The following is an 18,847-nucleotide window of genomic DNA, read 5'->3' as shown; positions in this document are numbered from 1 at the left end:
CCCTTTTGTTTTTCAGATTGGGATCATCTAAACAAAGTCCAGCTGTCTAATTCTAAATATACTTTAGTTTTTCCAACATATATATGCTTCTTGTCTTTTGTTTGGGCTGGGGAAGGTCAGATAGTGAAATACACCAAGGTAACAGGTCTTCAGGGATAACCTGAATGAACCCTTGGCCTATCAAGCCACCATACTTGTTATAACCCCTGAGGGTAAGGGCTTGGGTTCTAGAGGTATTGTTTAGATGAGGATTAGATATCTTAGGCCAACTAAAATTTGCCTTTCCTCATCATACAGGTAGGAGAATAAACCAGCTGGGTATGGTAGAATATACCTGTAATCCCAAACCTTGAGAGAATGAAAAATCTGAAGCCAGTCTTGGCTACTTAAGGAGACTCTTATCCCTGAAAGGTTGTGTGTGAAACCAGTACCACAGGGACCAGAAGGATTTTTATAATAGAGTTGCATCCATTTCAGGGCAATGTGGGTTGGCTGCAACTGGGGTAGTGCCTAGTCTTCACACCCACCTACATGTCCAACCAGTCTGTCTGCTTCCCTCACCCCTTGCCCAAGAAATCACGACTTCAGAGGAGTGTTTTCATTAGTGTTTTCAATAGTGCAGGTGCCGATTTGAGGTGGAAAGGTTGGCCCCAAACTTAGTGCAGAGTCTGCTTATGTGTGAGGCTGCTTCTGTCCTTGATTTTGCTTGCTGTCCTTGTCACAGGTCCCAAGCTCTACACCTCATTCAGTCAAAAATTTGTCTTTGTGTTGCTGGCCAGGGACCAGTCCAGGGCAGAAGTCAGAGCGGAGGAGGCGGGAGAAGTAGATGAGGATCATTACATCCAGCATGAGCAGGATGCCCAATAGAAAGGTTCCCAGGGTCCTCTGACCTGCATACTGCAGGAAGAAATTAGTGAGGTAGGCCTGAGGCGCCAGGCGGAAGAGAAAGTACATGACCAAGTTGACATACTTGTTGACCCTGTAGAGGAGAAGATCCTGGGCATTGTTGATCTTCATCATCATGCGGATGGTGAGGAAGATGTTGCTGACTTCCACCAGTAGTGTTAGAACACCCCCACCTACAAAGCTGCTCCAAAAGATGCCTGAGAAGAAGGCACCCATGGCCTAGAGGACAAGTGAGAGGAAAGGGCTGGGAATCCGGGTGTCAGGGCTTTCCTGGTGTTACAAGACCACCAACCAAAATGGGAAGTGGAAAATGATTCCCAATTTCTTGTGGAATAAAGCTTGCATGGATGTTTTTTCTCATTAAATACAATTAGATTTTGATCCCTCTCCGTTAGTTCTGGCTATGAGTTTCCAGTCTATTTACTGAGTTAACAGGTGAACCCAGGAATTGACTCCGTGAGCAAGGACACAAAGAAGGAGCCAACCTCAGCATTCTAGCTTAAGAAGCAGGTTGCAGGGCTAGGGACTAGGCTGGGAATGGCTTTCTCTCCTAGGTTTAGAAATACAAGGCTAGGTTACCAACACCAGGCCTATAACACTTAGAGGGCTTCTCACTTACCATAACATGATGAACAAGGTATTCCCAAGAAGCTCGAGCCTGATGACTAACCACGATATCCACTGTGTCATGGATGAAATACCCTAATGGAGGGATAGAAGAGGTCACAAGGGGCAGAAAAGAAACTTTCTCTTTTTCTCCACTTACCTGAGGTTTCATGGGCAAGACTTACCTGCGGAGAAGCAAACAAGCAAATAGCCTGAAAGTGACCATGCTGTCTCAATCTCCACCAGCATCTCCGGGGTCTGCCATAAACTGGGAAGGAGAGAAAAAGGGAGGTCTCTCCATTTCGGCATCCCCACAGACCCTCCTCCCCGAAACCCTTGCCAATCCCAGGGCAGTCTGGACTCGCGCTATTGGCTGACTAGGCAACGAGGAGGGGCTTGGCCGAAACCCAGGTGCCTCTGGTTTCCCTGGGCTGCTCCTGGTTGGGTAGTTTTCCAAACAGGGAATCAGGTGAGCGCCAAGGCCTCTGCTGGCCGAGAGTGATGAGAATAGTAACTCGGAAGCCAGTCCCAGCACCCCATACGGGATCCCCTGGCCACCTCACTCCCCCAGTTGCTCACTCACCACAGCAGCGCCCAGATCCCTGACACAATAGAGTGCGCGAAAGAGACGAGTAGGTTGTGCCAGCGCCAAGTGCGCAGGGGGTCGGTGCGCACGTGCGCAGGCAGGGGTAGGCGACACAGCGCGCGCCGGAGCGCCCGGAAGGTCAGCGTGGCGCCCAGGAGCAGCGGCAAGGCGGGGTGCAGCAGTGGGAGCATGATGGCCCTTCCTGCCCTCTGTCTGTCCACTCTCTAGGCCGCCTCCTCGGGCTGTTCTGGGAACAGGGTTCGCTGTCCGGCCAGTCCACCCCGGCCGCCTCTCTCACCGGCAGCAGGAGCCACAGCTTTCGCGGAGCCGTCTAGGCCCCTTCGCTCCTCCCCGCCCTCCCGGCAAGGCCTCTGCCCCCGCCCCCATCCGCCCCGCCCCGCCCGCCTGCCCCCGCCCCTCCGGCGCCTCTGCCGCGCGGAGGGCCAGAGCCCGGTTTCCCCCGGGCCTCCCCGGCCCCGCCCGGGCCCTGCCCACTTCAGGCGGGAAGGGGCTGTCCTGGGGGTGCCACCTGAGAGGCACCCCTCACTGGCGCCTCTCGACTGGCGAAAGGAGTCCCCAGCCGCCCTCGCTCGCACGGCCTCAATTAACCCGCATCCCCACTTTCTCCGAGGCCAGCAGCTCCCTGGGCGGGTACTGGGAGAACTCTCCGCCCTCAACTCCTTTCTGGGCAGAGCAGGGCGGGAATCATCACACACACACCCTCTAAACATTGGTCCTGGGAAGGGGTCGGAGCCCCTCAACGGGTGATGGCTCCGCCCAAACCCTGTTCCTCCACGGTCTGGAGACCGACGTGTTTACCTACCTCTCCCACGCCCCCCACAAGTGGCGCTTAGGAACTGTTGAGTCACCCATCATTACTTATCCTCTAAGCCCGCTCTTGGGTTCCTGGGGCCAAGCGGCTGTCACAATCCTCCCACAGACGGTCTCAGCCTTCTTCTCCTGGCTCCCTGAAGGCTGGGGCGGGGAAGACTGTGGATTTGCCCAGACAGCTGGGGTGACCCTCTCTCCAAGCCATTCAGTGTCTGAAGTAGTTGCGGATACGGGCCACTAGGTGTCAGCCTGACCTCACTGTGGCGAGGGTCTCCTTCGCCCTCCAAAGGTGTAAGGCAGTTGCTTTGGGAGGAAAATAGGCAGACCCTGGGCAAAAAAAGAGGCAAGCTGAAAGCCTGTGGAGGAAGTGAAGAGGTGTTTGTGCTGAGGGGTGGAAGCAGAGGAGGGGAAGGTAAGAGTGGGAGCAAGGGAGGGAGGAAAAGCTAGAATCCTGAGGCACAGGGACCCAGGAACCAAACCGTTTGGGTGTTTATTGTGTCTCCCCTAATGGCTCCAAGGTTACATATTAACCCCTATGGGACTCATGGGTCACTCAAGGTCCAGTCGGTTTCCAGGTGAGGACATGATGTCCTGGGTGAGTGGCTTTCCTCCTTTGCTCAGAGGGTAGCTTGCCAGCCAGCTGACACCGGCCTGGGCCATGGATTCCAGGGGCCTTCGTGGGGCTCTTTCAGCGTTCATTTCACATGGGCGAGTTTGGGGTCGTTTCAAGAGGTGGGACAAAGGCAGAAGATAAAACACCCTTTTCCCCACATTCCTCGCCCACTCAAAAATAGGGACGCTAACCTTTAGCTAAATAATTACCCTTCTCCTTTGTACTGAGCTTTTATGGAGCTCCCACAAAGCACAGGTGCCAGGAAGCTGCTAGGATTATACTCACTTCTGGTTTAGATCCAGCAGTCCTACTAACCAATCCACCTACGTCTGGGCAGAAGCATTGAGTCCATCTGTGGGAAACCGGAGGGTTTCCCTCCTTTCCTTCCCTGACGCTTTCGGATAGTGGTCTGCTTCCACTCCCAGCTTCTCCCAAAGAGGAGGGCTAGAGTTTGTGGCTCCGTAGTAGAATGTCCACTTAGCACATATGAGGCACTGGGTACAATTCTCAGCACCATGTAAAAAATAAAATAAAGATATTGTATCCATCTACAACTAAAAAATGTATTTTAAAAAAAAAAAAAACAGAGGGCTGGGGATGTGGCTCAAGCGGTAGCGCGCTCGCCTGGCGTGCGTGCGATCGGGGTTCGATCCTCAGCATCACGTACCAACGAAGATGTTGTGTCCGCCGAGAACTGAAAAATAAATATTAAAAAACTCTCTCTCTCTCTCTCTCTCTCTCTCTCTCTCTCTCTCTCTCTCTCTCTCTCCCCTCTCACTCTCTCTTTAAAAAAAAATAATTAAAAAAAACCAGAATCTGTGTCCTAGAATATTGGGGGGGGGGGTGTAAGCATCTAAGATGGATTCCCCTACTGCAGCATTCTGGGTATGAAGCTGGTGATGGGGAGACTGAAAGTGTGGACTAGCACGTGCTTACTCGTGGCAACAGCCCTAGATTAATCAATTTGCACAGCTTGGGGCGTTCACTGCGAGTCAAACGAGAAACCCACAGAGAAACCCACAGAACGAGAGCTTGCCCTAGGTTCAGTTCTGGTTATCATTTGCTTGCCAATGAATAATCCTTCTTCTGAAATAGCGTAGTCATGGGAAGCTGGGGACTCAGTCCTCGCTTCCCACCCCATCCGGCCTTTGGGGGGCAACTCTTGAGCGTGAGGCATTCCATCCGGTCTCACAAACTTTGCAAGAGTCCAATGGGGCCATGGGTGTGAGAAGCGGCTGGTATCGTGCTGGCCATTGAGGGACACACTAAGAATTGAGGTATAGCCGTATTTGTTGGGCGCTACGAGTGACAGGGTGAGGGAAAAACGACTTTGTGGGTAGTACGGTGAAGTTCAACTCAGACGCAAACAGACTTTAGCTCTGCTTGTTCCGCCCCGCAAAGATTTTATAGCGTAAAGGGCGGGGCTCCAGAGTGGGCAGGTCCGCGCACGCGCCTCATAGGGGTGTTCCGGAAACGGTGTTCTGAGAAATGAGATGGAGAAGTACGAGCGGATCCGAGTGGTGGGGAGAGGTGCCTTCGGGTGAGCCAAGGGTAGAGGGAAGAAAACTGCTGGGGAGTGGGAAAATAAGTCCCAAAACTAACCGCGAAATTGCTACCTGGCTAGCTCCGCCTCCTAGGCGTGAGCGACTATCTGGGAAGCCCCGCCCAGGCTTCCGGTCTCAGTCTGGCCTGGGAGATCCGTCTTCAATGAGGCCACGCCCACAGTCCTAAGCGCTCGGGTGGCATTCTTCTGTTGGTTCCCTTGTACACAGGCTGCATAGGTCTTCAGATTCTGGGCTGTGTGTATATAGATATGACCAAAACTGGACGGGTATCCGGGTGTGATGGCTCACTCCTGTAATCCCAGCGGCTTGGGAGGCTGAGGCAGGAGGATTGCGAGTTCAAAGCAAGCCTTAGCCAAAGCGAGGCTGCTAAGCAACTCAGTGAGACCCTATCTCTAAAAAAAATATAAAATAGGGCTGGGGATGCGGCTCAGTGGTCAAGCCCCTGAGTTCAATCCCTGGTACCAAAAAAAAAAAAAAAAAAAGGACTAGTCTTTAGTCTTTTCCTTTCCCTTTAGGAACTTAGCCCTTTTAATTTTTTATTTTGAGATAGGGTCTCTCTTCTTTAACAAGACATTATTAAAGGAGTTATGTTATAGCAGTTATGAAAGGTTATTAAGCAACATGTACAACGGTAGAGAATAATTACTTGGGGTAGCTAGGGAGGAATTCTCTGGGAGACGAGATGTAAAGATAAGGAATGAAGACCAGTACTCTGAAGGAAGAAGATTTTCAGGCAAAGGAAGCAGCATATGCAAAGGTCCTCACATGGAAAGAATTATTGAGAACAATCAAGAAACAGATGCCAAGCTTGATGGGGAGGCTGAGGTAGGAAGATTGCAAGTTCCAAGGCACTCTTGGCAATTTAGCGAAACCCTGTCTCAAAATTTAAAAAGTTAAAAGGGCTGGGGATGTAGTTCAGTGACAGAGCACCCTTGGGTTCTATTGCCAGTACCAAAAAAGAAACTGAAAAAAGATTAGTGTAGTTGGAATGTAGTGGGCAAGGTAAAGAATGATGTAAAATTTGATTGTCATGGAAAGGGGTTTAATTGATTTAGTATAAGGGCAAGAGCGTTTGTTTGTGCTGGAAATTGAACCCAGGGCCTCCAAAGGCCAAACACATGCATTGTTACTGAGCTACATAGACACCCAGCCCAAGGAAGAGTTTTTATTTATTTATTTATTTTTATCTGGTACAGGAATTGAACCCAGAGTCACTTAACTACTGAGCCACATCCACATCTCTTATTTTTTGAGATGGTCTCACTAAGTTGTTTAGGGCCTCACTAAATTGCTGAGGTTAGATTTGTGGGGTTTTTTGTTTGTTTGTTTTTTAAAGAGAGAGAGAATTTTTTAATATTTATTTTTTAGTTTTCAGCGGACACATCTTTGTTTGTATATGGTGCTGAGGATCGAACCCGGGCCACACGCATGCCAGGCAAGTGCGCTACCGCTTGAGCCACATCCCCAGCCCAAATGAGGTTGGATTTGAACTCACAATCCTCCTGCCTTGGCCTTCCCAAGCTGCTGGGATTATAGGTGTGGGCCATAATGCCTGGTCCCCTAACTTCTTTTTTTTTTTTTTTTTTTTTTTTGGTACCAGGGATTGAATCCAGGAGCGTTTAACCACGGAGCCACATCCCCAGACCTTTTTATAATTTTGAAACATTGTCTTGCTAAGTTCCTGGGGGCCTCATTAAATTGCTGAGGCTTGCTTTGAATTTACAATCCTCCTACCTCAACCTCCCTAGTTGTTGGGATTACAGTGTGTGCCAGCATGCCCATCTCCGTCACCTCTTTTTTATTTTACTTTATTTTGAGAAAGGGTCTTGCCAAATTGCTGAGGCTAGCCTTGAACTTGGGATCCTCCTGCCTCAGCCTCCTGGAATTGCAAGCACATGTCACAACCAGCCATCAGAGCTTGTTTAAAACCAAAGGCTGGAGATTTAGCTCAGTGTTAGAGTGCTTGCTCAAGGCCTTGGGTTTGATCCCCTGTACTCAATAAAAAAGAAAAAGGAAAACTGTTCAACAGTAAGTGATCCTCCTGCCTCAGCCTTTAGAGTAGCTGGGATTACAGACTGAAGAAAGCCTGCCTTTGTTGTTTGTTTGGTGGGGGTGGGGGGAGTATTGCTGGGGATTGGTCCTAGGGCTTCTTGCTTTTTCATGTGGCAAACACTCTTCCACCACTCACCTGTATCCCCAGGCTCTGTGTTGGGTGTTTTTTTTTTTTTTTTCTTCTCCAGTACAGGGTACTGCAGATTGAACCCAGGGCCACTCTACTGCTGCTGAGCAACACCCCCAGCCCTTTTAATTTTTTTTATTTTGAGATAGGGTCTCACTAAATTGCCTAGGCTGACCTGGAACTTTCAGTCCTCCTGAGACTGGGATATGCCACCACACCTGGCTTTTTTTTTTTTTTTTTTTTTTAATGAATTTAGGTGTGGGCCTATACTTAGGCCTCATTGGTCATTGAATGGTATGCAACTTTATTTTACAGTGGTGAGGATTGAACTCAGGGTCTTGCACATACTATACAAGCACTCCACCACTGAATTTTACTCTCAGCCCCAACATGTCTGATTTTAATAAGTCGGAAATGGTGGTGTCATTTACCCAGATGGAAGAAACAGGAGAAGGAAAGGTTTTGGGACAAGAATCAAGAATTTTGTTTTGTATTTGTTAAAATTTAGGATGTTTGTGAGATATGCAGATGGAGTTGGATATATCAGTCTGGGACTCATAGGAGAGGGAGATAAAAATTTAAGACTTAAGTGATAAGATTACAGTCTATTCATTTACCAAATACCTACAGAAATCCTACTGAGAGCAAAATACTGGGCTATATTCTAGAACAAGTTCTTGTTGTACAACAAGAAAAATGTAGTTCCTGAATTTATGGACACTGACAGAGAGTTGAAGTCAAATACTAATATGGTTGGGCATGGTGACTCATGCCTATAATCCCAGCAGTTGGGGAGGTTGAGGCAGGAGGATCCCAAGTTCAAGACCAGCCTGGGCAACTTAGGGAGACCTGGCTCAAAGTGAAAAAAAATTAAAAGGGATGGGGTTATAGCTCAGTGATAGAGCATTCCTAGTAGAATATCCCAATACCCACCCCCCCACACACACACATAAAATTAATGAAATACTAATGTGAATGACTTCCACCCAGTAGTACTTTTTTAAACATTTTTTTAGTTGTAGATGAACACACAGTATATTTATATTTATTTTTATGTGGTGCTGAGGATCAAACCCAGTGCCTCACACATGAGAGGCAAGTGCTTTACCCCTGAGCCACAGCCCCGCCCCTGCCTTATTTTTTTTAATGTAGTGCTGGGGATTGAACCCAGGGCCTAGTGCATGCAAGGAAGCACTCTTCAAATTGAGCCATAACCCCAGCCCCCATTAAGCACTTTCTATGGGCCAAGCACTGTGCTAAATTCCTTACATACATTTACTCATTTGATCCTCTCTCAACAACTCTATTTTCCAGATGGTGATGTCATATAATGTATCTAACACCAGTTAATTAGGAAGAGCCAGGATTTAAACCCAGGCAGTTAACTCCAGAACTCAATCTCATTGTGCCAAGGGTAAAATGAGGCCCTGCATAGAGTTTGTTACCAGTTCTTCCTGTTCCTATGTTCAGTGGGGTTTTTGTTTATTGGGTTTTTTTTTTTTTTTTTGGTGGGGGGCATTGAATCCAGGGTGCTTAAGCAGTGAGCCACATCCCCAGCCCTTTTTATTTTTTAAGTCTTGCTTCACTAAGTTGCTTAGGGCTTCATTAAATTGCTGAGGCTGGCTTTTAACTTGTGATCCTTCTGTCTCAGCCTCCCAAACTGCTGGGATTGCAGGCATGGGCCACCACATCCAGCAGCCCAGGGATGTTTTACCACTAAGCTACCTTCCCAGCCCTTTTTTTTTTTTTTTTTTTGCGGGGTTGGGGGGGGGCGGGGGGAGCACTAGGGATTGAACTCAGGGGCACTCAACCACTGAGCCACATCCCCAGCCCTATTTTGTAATTTTATTTTGAGACAGGGTCTCACTGAGTTGCTTAGTGCCTCACTTTGGCTGAGGCTGGCTTTGAACTCATTATCCTCCTGCCTCAGCCTCCCGAGCTGCTGGGATTACAGGTATGCACCACCATGCCCAGCTCCCTTTTTGTTTTTTGAGACAGGATATTGCTAAATTGCTTAGGGCCTTGCTAAATTGCTAAGGCTGATCTCGAACTTGGAATCTTCTTGCCTCAGCCTCCCAAATTGATGAGATTACAGATGTGTGCCACCACAATCAGGGATGGGGATATAGCTCAGTGATAGAGCATTCCTAGTAGAATACCCTAATACCCCCCCCCACACACACACATAAAACTAATGAAATACTAATATGAATGACTTCCACCCATTAAGTACTTTAACAGTATCTTTATATTTATTTTTGTTTTTATGTGGTGCTGAGGATCAAACCCAGTCACTGAGGAACATCTAGTCACTAGCTCTGCTCTGTCTGATATATGGCTGGAAGTTCAGCTAGTACCCGCCCTCTACTTTGTCTCCAGGATTGTGCACTTATGCCTCCGTAAAGCTGACCAGAAGCTAGTGATCATCAAGCAAATCCCAGTGGAGCAGATGACCAAGGAAGAGCGGCAAGCAGCCCAGAATGAGTGTCAGGTGCTCAAGCTGCTAAATCACCCCAATGTCATTGAGTACTATGAGAACTTCCTAGAGGACAAGGCCCTCATGATTGCCATGGAATATGCACCAGGTAAGTCAGCTCCTTGCATTGGCCTGGCTGCAGGGGTTCTTTACTTCCAGGATCAGGCGGCTTCTCCCCTTAGAATGGATTTGGCTGAGGGTCAGAGGTATAGAGTTCTGGCCCCAATTTTGTGACCCTGGCAGATTTCTTGTCCTCTCTGGTTCTAGTGACCTGTTCAGTAAAAGGAAAGGGATTGTCCTGGGTATGGAAAAGACTGGATCTTGATTAGTTTCTTGGGCCGCAGGTGGTACCCTAGCTGAGTTCATCCAAAAGCGCTGCAATTCCCTGCTGGAGGAAGAGACCATCCTGCACTTTTTTGTGCAGATTCTGCTTGCCCTGCATCACGTGCATACCCATCTCATCCTGCATCGGGACCTCAAGACCCAGAACATCCTTCTTGACAAACATCGCATGGTTGTCAAGATTGGCGACTTTGGCATCTCCAAGATCCTTAGCAGCAAGAGCAAGGCCTACACGGTACCTGGACTTGGAGGGAGCCTTGAGGGTGCTAGAGGTCTTGAGGGCCAAGGCCTATTCTACATCCCTGCCTCCTCCTTTTCCCCTCCAAAAACTTTGGCTCAGCCAGGTATGGTTGCACATGCTAGTAATCCCAGTGACTAAGGAGGCTGAGGCAAGAAGATGGAAAATTTGAGGCCAGCCTCAGCAATTTAGCAAGATCCTGTCACAAAATGGAAAATAAAAAGGACTAGGGATGTAGCTCTCAAGTAAAGCACCTCTGGGCTCAATAGACCTTAGCTCCTTGGCCCCTGGCTGTAGAGTCTTGCAGGAGGAAACCCCTTGGCCTGCTTCAGGGAGAATCTGTCTCTCACTGGGCCCATGACCAGAGCCTCTGTTTTTCCTCCCCCTCCAGGCTGTAACTGAGATTTCTCTCCTGCAGGTGGTAGGTACTCCATGCTATATTTCCCCTGAGCTGTGTGAGGGCAAGCCCTACAATCAGAAGAGTGACATCTGGGCCCTGGGCTGTGTTCTCTATGAGCTGGCCAGCCTCAAGAGGGCCTTTGAGGCTGCAGTGAGTATAAGCACCCCTGAGGGAACTGGGAAATCCCTCCCTCACCGCAGCCCTCAGCTCCAACCACTTTTTTTTTTTTGTGAGAATCCCATCTGTCTCTACCTCATCCAGACTGGTGGATTACCCAGGGCAGAGCTGTGGTTCTTGCTCAGACTATGAATTTCTGAGGGTAGGGCTCATTTCCTCCCTTTAGAGAGCTCCTGATGGCATGATTATGTCTCTTCCATGAGATTAGGACACTACCAAGAGCAAGCCCATGAGTTTTGTCAACATGGAGTTTCACAGGAGCAGCTCCTGAGAAACTTGGAGCAGCTCCCTTATGGATTCCTGAAAGCAGGGTTTGGCTCCCCTATCATCCTGGGAATCCCCTAATGAGAATGAAGTCGTCTGAAGGCAGGGTTGTTCTTTCACCATCAGAACAGGGGGCTGAGGGACAAGGGTGTTCAAAAGCCCAATTCAACACTCAGGCCATCCCTAATTTGGCACCTTCACAGAACCTGCCAGCGCTAGTGTTAAAGATCATGAGTGGCACCTTTGCGCCCATCTCTGACCGGTACAGCCCTGAGCTACGCCAGCTTGTCCTGAGTCTGCTCAGCCTGGAGCCTGCACATCGGCCACCACTGAGCCACATCATGGCACAGCCCCTCTGCATCCGAGCCCTACTTAACCTGCACACCGATGTGGGCAGCATCCGCATGAGGAGGCCTGTGCTGTGGGGAAAAAAAGGGATAGATCTTGGGTGGCAGAGGTTGGGAGCACCCTGTGGGGCACAGGAGACCTCAAGCAAGGCTTCTATGCCTGTGTGTAGGATTGTCAGGGAGGTTCTGTGTCTGAGGTCCCTATCTGTCCTGCAGAGCAGAGAAATCCCTGGCCCCAGGAACACCCATGGCCCCGGGCAGCACAGGGAGCAGAACCACTAGTACCCGCTCCAGGGGTAAGTTGAAGTGGGTACTTGGGCCCATGGTTCCCCACTATGCCTGCCAGTTTAACTGACCCAGTGTCCTGTACTGGCAGGTATCCCCCGGGGACCTGTGAGGCCGGCCATCCCACCACCACTATCATCCGTGTACACATGGGGTGGCGGGCTCAGCACCCCACTGAAGCTGCCGATGCTTAACACAGAGGTGGTTCAGGTGGCCACTGGGCGCACGCAGAAGGCCGGGATCACACGTTCTGGGCGCCTAATCCTGTGGGAGGCAAGCAGTTTGGCTGGGGGCCTGGACTAGGTAGAGGGTGGGAGGTCCCTGAGGAGGATGAGAGGTGTTCAGTGCCCTCCCCCACAGGCCCCACCTGTAGGTGCCCTTGGAAATGCCCTCCTCCCAGGGGCAGTGGAGCAGCCTCAGCCCCAGTTCATCTCCCGTTTCCTGGAGGGCCAGTCAGGTGTGACTATCAAGCATGTGGCCTGCGGGGACCTCTTCACAGCCTGTTTGACTGGTAAGCCTCTCCGGGGGACTACCCCATGGGAATTTAGGAGAAGACCACAAAGAGCAACTTCCTTCATTGCTCAATTAATGCTTCCATCTCTTAGTTGTTAAGTTATTGTTTCTACTTGCTGTTGAGATTTATTTATACCATCTCCTTTACTCTACAAAACAGGCATGGAATCATCCCCATTTGATAGATGGGGAAACTAAAGTTCAGAGAGGCTGTCACTTGTCCAAAGTCACACACTGCACAAGGTGGTGGAGAAGGCCTGTAACCCCAGCTTCATCTTGCTCCTCCAATCCACGAGTGACCTAGTCACTTAGAGAACAGTCTAACTCCTGTCCCTCCTCTTTCCTTACTGACCTCTCCAGACCGAGGCATCATCATGACCTTTGGCAGTGGCAGCAATGGATGCTTAGGCCATGGCAGCCTCACTGATATCAGCCAGGTAGGTGTCACATGTACTCTAGAGAGGGGAAGTGAGAGGATGGCAGGGAATCCACGTATGAATGTTGACATCAGGCTGGGGACAGGGAAGTCCCCAGGTGCATAAAGTCTCTGTAGCTCCTAAGCTGCACCTGCTCTGGGCTGCTTTAGGGGAAGTACAGAAAGACCAAACTTCCCAGGCACGGTGGTGCATGCCTGTAATCCCAGTGGCTCAGGAGGCTGAAAGCGGGAGGATTGCAGGTTTGAAGCCAGCCTCAGCAACTCAGCAAGGCTATATGCAACCTAGTGAAAACCTTTCTCAAAAAGTAAAAAGGGCTGGGGATGTGGCTCAGTGGTTAAGTGCTCTTGGGTTTAATTCCTGGTAGGGAAAAAAAAAAAAAAAAAAAGACCAGGCTTCCCCAGTGTCTCATGTGGCATTGAGCCTTATATGACAGGAGTTAGACAGCACTTAGAATCTGCAGCCTCTTTCTCTGCACAGTGGGTGCTGTGGCAGAGTGTATGTGTGTGTTTAGTATCAGATCCCAGTCTCCCCTTGCTTTCTCCCCTTCTCTAGCCCACCATAGTGGAGGCCCTGCTTGGCTATGAGATGGTACAAGTGGCCTGTGGTGCCTCCCATGTGCTGGCCCTGTCCACTGAGCGAGAACTGTTTGCCTGGGGTCGTGGAGATGGTGGTAAGCTCCCTACTCTGGCTTTAGCCTCTTGGTTCTGTCTCTTTAGCCATGATTTGTTCCCCTTTGTACCCACCTTCCACCCCATGGTCCATTCTCTCTTCTCTCATTTTTTTTTCCCCAGTGGTACTGAGGATTGAACATAGTGGTGTTATATCACTGAACTATGTCCTAGACCTTTTTATTTTGATTTATTTATTTTTTAGTACCTTTATTTTATTTATTTTTATGTGGTGCTGAGGATCAAAACCAGTGTCTCACACATGCTAGGCAAGTGTTCTACTATTGAGCTACAACCAACAGCCCTTTTTATTTTTTTTTTTTTTATTTTTTAATTTTTTTGTGGTGCTGGGAATTGAACCCAGGGCACAAGGCAATCACTCTACCAACTGAGCTATATCCCAGCCCCACCTTTTTATTTTTTCAGACAGGGTTCTTCTAAGTTTCTTAGGGCCTCACTAAGTTGCTGAGGCTGGCTTTGATCTTGTGATCCTCCTTTCTCAGCCTCCTGAACCACTGGGATTATAGGTGTGTGTCATTGCGTTAGGATGTGCCCAGCTTTTCTATTCTATTAATTAATTCAACAAATTTTTATTTCATGCCCATTACATGCTCACCCTGTGCTGGGTACTGAGACAAGATGAATAAGATGTGGCTTCCCATGCTGGGCATGGTGGCACATGCCTGTAGTTCCAGCTGCTCGGGAGGCCAAGACAGGAGGATCTCAAGTTCAAAGCCAGCCTCTCAGCAACTAGTGAGACCCTGATTCAAAATAAAAAATAAAAAGGGTGGGCGTTTTGGCTCAGTGGTAGAGTGCTTTCCTAGCAAGTGCGAGGCACTGGGTTCAATCCTCAGCACCACATAAAAATAAACAAATAAATAAAGGTATTGTGATTGTGTCCATCTACAATGAAAAAAGTATTTAAAAATAAAAAAATTCCTGGGTAAGGTGGCACATGCCTATAATCCTAGTGACTTGGGAGGCTGAGACAGGAGGAATTCAAGTTCAAAGCCAGCTTCAGCAATGGCGAGGCATTAAGCAACTTAGTGAGACCCTGCCTCTAAATAAAATACAAAAATAAGGGGGCTGGGGATGTGACTCAAGCGGTAGCGCACTCGACTGGCATGCGTGCGGCCCGGGTTCAATCTTCAGTACCACATACAAAGATGTTGTGTCTGCAGAAAACTAAAAAAAATAAATATTAAAATTCTTTTAAAAAAATAAAATACAAAAATAGGACTGGGGATGTGGCTCAGTAGCCAAGTGCTCCTGAATTCAATTCCTGGTATCCCCCAAAAATAATAAAATAAAAATTTTAAAAATAAATAAAAAGGGCTGGGGTTGTAGCTCAGTAGTACAGCACTTGCCTGGCATGTGTGAGACACTGGGTTTGATTCTTAGCACTGCATATAAGTAAATAAAATAAAGGTCCATTGAGAACTAAAAATATGTAAATATTTTTTTTCTTTTTTTTTATTGTTGGTCGTTCTTAATATATCATATTTCACAGTTTGATTCAAGTGGGTTATGAACTCCCACTTTTACCCCGTATACAGATTGCTGTATCACATCAGTTACACTTCCATTGATTTACATATTGCCATTCTAGTGTCTGATGTATTCTGCTGTCTATCCTATTCTCTACTATTCCCCCTCCCCTCCCCTCCCCTCCCCTCTTCTCTCTCTACCCCCTCTACTGTAAATCATTTCTTCCACTTGTATTATTCTTCTCTTACCCCTCATTTCCTCTTATATGTAATTTTGTATAACTGTAAATATTTTAAAGTAGGGGGGCGGTGCTGGGATTGTGGCCCAGTGGTTAAGTACCCCTGGGTTCAATCCCTAGTACCAAAAAAAAAAAAAAAAAAAAATTATGGGGCTTCTTTCTTGTGCTTACAACATAATAATGGAGAGATTTGGGGCTGGGGATGTGGCTCAAGCGGTAGTGCGCTCGCCTGGCATGCATGCGGTGCTGAGGATCAAGCCCAGGGCCTCATACATGCGAGGCAAGCGCTCTACCACTGAGCTCAACCCCAGCCCATCCCCATTACATTTTGCTTTTTATGTTGAGACAGGATCTCACTAAGTTGCTCAGGCTGTCCTCAGACTTGAGATCCTTCTACCTTAGCCTCTCCAGTTGCTAGGATTACAAGTATGCACCCTTGTGCTGGGAGAGTACTCAGTCATTTTTTGTATGTGTGGTGCTGGGGATTGAAATCAGGGCCCTGTGCATGTGAGGTAAGCACTCTACCAACTGAGCTATATCCCCAGCCCAGAGTACTCAGTCTTATGAGTACTCTAGCATGCTAGAGGATAGACAGTGTCAGGGCTACATCCAAGGTTCAGAGGTATGGGAATTCAAAGAACAGCAATGTCACCTGGAAAGGGCAGAGGTGGCATCTGAAGATTTTGACCAACAGAGGGGCCTAGGAAAGCCATTTCAGGCTGAGAATAGCCTCTACTCATTTTGTTCCCTCCTCAGTAGGCCTCTCCTCATTCTGGCATCACCAATCCTAGAGCTCAAACTAACCCCATCCTGGTTTCTTCTTTTAGGCAGGCTGGGACTAGGCACCAGGGAGTCCCATAGCTGTCCTCAGCAGGTCCTGATTCCCTTAGGACAGGAAGCCCAGCGGGTTGTATGTGGCATCGACTCTTCCATGATCCTCACCGTGCCTGGCAGAGCCCTGGCCTGTGGAAGCAATAGGTGAATAGATGCATCAGGATGATTACCATGTTCCTTTGCCCTCCTTGGCTGCCACATGTCCCGTGCCTCATTGCTCTCTCCCACCAAGGGAACTAAAGGGGGTTGAGGGTGCTGCCTGGTTCACCTCAGGATGAGATCTGTCTTCTGATGGGATAGATCCTACCAGCCCTATCCTAGGGAGGTGGGGGGAGGCAGTGTATACAAACTGTCAGTTGCATTGGTTTGTGGCTTTGCCTTTAGGTTCAATAAGCTGGGCCTAGACCATCACTCCCTTGGAGAGGAGTCTGTACCCCACCAGCAAGTAGAGGAAGCCCTGACCTTTACTCCATTAGGCTCTGCACCCCTGGATCGGGAGCCCCTGTTGAGTGTTGACCTAGGTACTGCTCATTCAGCTGCTGTGACTGGTGAGTAGTACTTGAGGGGGACTCACCTGGCCTCCTTGGGACCTCTGTTAAGGTGTCTCTTTCCTTCCTCTTCCCTTTTCCACAGCCTCAGGTGACTGCTACACTTTTGGCAGCAATCAGCATGGGCAGTTGGGTACTAATGCCCGCCGGGGCAGCCGGGCACCATGTCGAGTCCAGGGCCTTGAGGGCATCAAGATGGTGACAGTGGCCTGTGGAGATGCCTTCACAGTAGCCATTGGTGCAGGTGAGGGTAGGCATGATGGGGCAGACTGAGGTATAGATAGTGGGGAGTTATCATGCTCAGGACCACTGGCCTCAGCAATCTCCTGTTGGAATCAGTATGGTTGTATAGTACTTGCTTAGGCTGTACCCTTTCCCTTCCCCTTCCCACCTTGGGATTCTCTCTGGCAGAGGGTGAAGTTTACTCTTGGGGCAAAGGAGCCAGAGGACGACTAGGAAGGAAGGATGAAGATGCTGGGCTCCCTCGGCCAGTGCAGCTGGATGAGACACACCCTTACACAGTGACGTCTGTGTCCTGTTGCCATGGAAACACTCTCCTGGCTATTCGACGTGAGTTCTTTTCCCACCTTATACACATAAGTGTTAACCCAACTGTCCTCTCCCCACAAACCTATCCTCTGCAGTTATACCACAAGCCCCCAGGATAAATGAAAGCAGAAGCTTCCAGGTAAAACTCTGAGCTTTCTGCTTGGGTGGGCAAGGACTGGGTTTTTGAGCCTCATTGAAAGGGCTCCCTGCTCCCCAGAGCTCACATGCATTCTTTCTCCTCCTACACCCTGGGTCAAGTTGATGTTGAACATCCATTGCTGGCCCTGGACATTCCAAGGCCCAATAGGAGTGGAGGTGGATGCAATGCTAGCTGGAGGCACTGCCCTCGGGGAAGCTGCAGGGATTTCTCTTTAATACTCTCCAGCAGTCACAGATGAGCCAGTCCCCCCTTGAGGCACCGGGACACCTCTGGACCACCCTGATATTGCTTCTCTTCTGAGTATTCTGTGAAGTTTAGGTGCCTAAGGCATGACTTCCCACCAGCCTTCTGGATTGTGATATCATCAGGATGGAAGTGACAGTGAAGGCCTGCTCTGCTTTTGACCCTAGATAGGGAAACCTCAGCCACCTGTATTCCCCAGCATCTCCTTTCCCTCTTTCCTTATTCACTATTCATAGTGGTCCAGCCTCACTGGAGTTGGCAGCCAGACCTAGTCTTTGGAAGCAGGGTGATCTCCAAAGCCATCCCTAAAAAAGCCATCCCTATGGCTCTACTCAGTTCCTGCCCTCTCCCTCCGCTCAGAAATAAGTCCTGGGTGACCCCTGTGAGACCAGCTCCAAGCTTCAGTAGGGCAAGCTGGAACCTGCCTGGACTGGCCATTGGGCCTGCCTAGTCCCTGCATGGCCTGAGACAGGAGCCTCTGAGGGAAGCCTCCTGCCTGCCCCAACCCCTCCTGCACAAACTCTGAGAGTCTTCCTTTATGGGAGTGCAAGAGTCATGAAGACAATCAGGGCAGAAAGTTGCCCAACACCCCCTGCCTGTCCCCGACCGGGTTGGGGGAAAAGGTAGTTGGCTCAACTAGACAGGTTTCCCAAAAGACTGGAAGTAGCTCTAATAAAAATTATCAACTGCCTGCCTGGAGCATGGTCTCTTCAGGGGTGGATGATGGTGGCCAGAAACCTCAGTACTGGGTTGGGCCCAACTACTTGCCATTGCACGGCCAAAGCTGAGGCCCAGGGAGGAATGTGGGAGCCGCCAGGGGCTGGGGCTGAGGTTCCTCTGGCCCAGCGCCCAGCCCGTCCTCCTCATCCCAGCCCAGTGGGGCTCTGATCTGGTTGCCAGGCTTCGGCTGCCTAGCACCTGGGGCCCCGGGTCCCTGGGTGGTGCGTGGCCCTGGAAGCCCAGCTGTGGCCTCCGGAGAAGCAAACTTTTGTAGCACAGCCCCACTCCCCCAGGGCCCTGCGCTTCAACCCAGCGCCAGGGAGAAAGGAAGCTTGGTGCTAAGGGAAAGAAGCCCCTGTTTCCGGGAGTGAACGAGCCCGGCTCACGTACGTGGCCCGGGAGTCAGTCTACTCACAACTAACCCCAGAACTAAGGCTTAAGGTGTGGGCGGGGCGCCCGGCGGGCCAGGCACTAGGACCGCGCGGGCGCGGCTCCGCCCCCTCTTCCGGCGGGCGGCGTTGCTGGCCGGGCTTTGGCCGGGGCTGCCAGTCGGCGCCGCCCGGAGCCGCGAGCGCGGCCGGAGCGAGGCGCGGGCTGTGGGGCCGCCGCGTGCCCGGCCCCGCTTGCCCGTGCC

General features: G+C 49.8%; 2 protein-coding genes across 8 annotated transcripts; one reads left to right on the top strand and one right to left on the bottom strand.

The window, feature by feature from the left end:
* Positions 1-595: 595 nt before the first annotated feature.
* On the bottom strand, positions 596-3,060 carry TLCD1 (TLC domain containing 1). 2 transcript variants are annotated; one of them, XM_081271853.1, is made up of 4 exons: positions 2,922-3,060; positions 1,698-1,780; positions 1,526-1,608; positions 596-1,125 (listed from the first exon to the last, which is right to left on the bottom strand). In XM_081271853.1, the coding sequence occupies exons 1-4, from the start codon at positions 2,972-2,974 to the stop codon at positions 742-744; spliced, it is 603 nt and encodes a 200-aa protein (XP_081127979.1). In that variant the 5' UTR covers positions 2,975-3,060; the 3' UTR covers positions 596-741. The 2 variants fall into 2 exon arrangements, with proteins under 2 accessions (XP_081127979.1, XP_081127978.1); XM_081271852.1 differs by lacking the exon at positions 2,922-3,060 and adding an exon at positions 2,096-2,912.
* Positions 3,061-3,244: 184 nt separating this feature from the next.
* Positions 3,245-17,788, top strand: NEK8 (NIMA related kinase 8). Of its 6 annotated transcripts, none has more exons than XM_081271843.1 (15): positions 5,016-5,082; positions 9,666-9,871; positions 10,107-10,339; positions 10,761-10,892; positions 11,387-11,595; positions 11,747-11,826; positions 11,907-12,088; positions 12,176-12,326; positions 12,689-12,765; positions 13,318-13,435; positions 15,987-16,137; positions 16,378-16,541; positions 16,627-16,785; positions 16,953-17,111; positions 17,479-17,788. In XM_081271843.1, exons 1-15 carry the CDS (start codon positions 5,036-5,038, stop codon positions 17,502-17,504), a joined length of 2,094 nt encoding a protein of 697 aa, XP_081127969.1. In that variant the 5' UTR covers positions 5,016-5,035; the 3' UTR covers positions 17,505-17,788. The 6 variants fall into 6 exon arrangements, with proteins under 6 accessions (XP_081127970.1, XP_081127969.1, XP_081127968.1 ...); XM_081271842.1 differs by having other exon boundaries at positions 17,476-17,788; XM_081271844.1 differs by lacking the exons at positions 5,016-5,082; positions 17,479-17,788 and adding an exon at positions 3,245-3,341 and having other exon boundaries at positions 16,953-17,469.
* Positions 17,789-18,847: the final 1,059 nt, after the last annotated feature.

This window comes from Spermophilus citellus, assembly GCF_964194105.1.
Source record: "Spermophilus citellus genome assembly, chromosome: 17".
Taxonomy (NCBI): domain Eukaryota; kingdom Metazoa; phylum Chordata; class Mammalia; order Rodentia; family Sciuridae; genus Spermophilus; species Spermophilus citellus.
The sequence above is the reverse complement of the archived record's forward strand: the minus strand, read 5'-3'. Positions and strand labels throughout refer to the sequence as shown.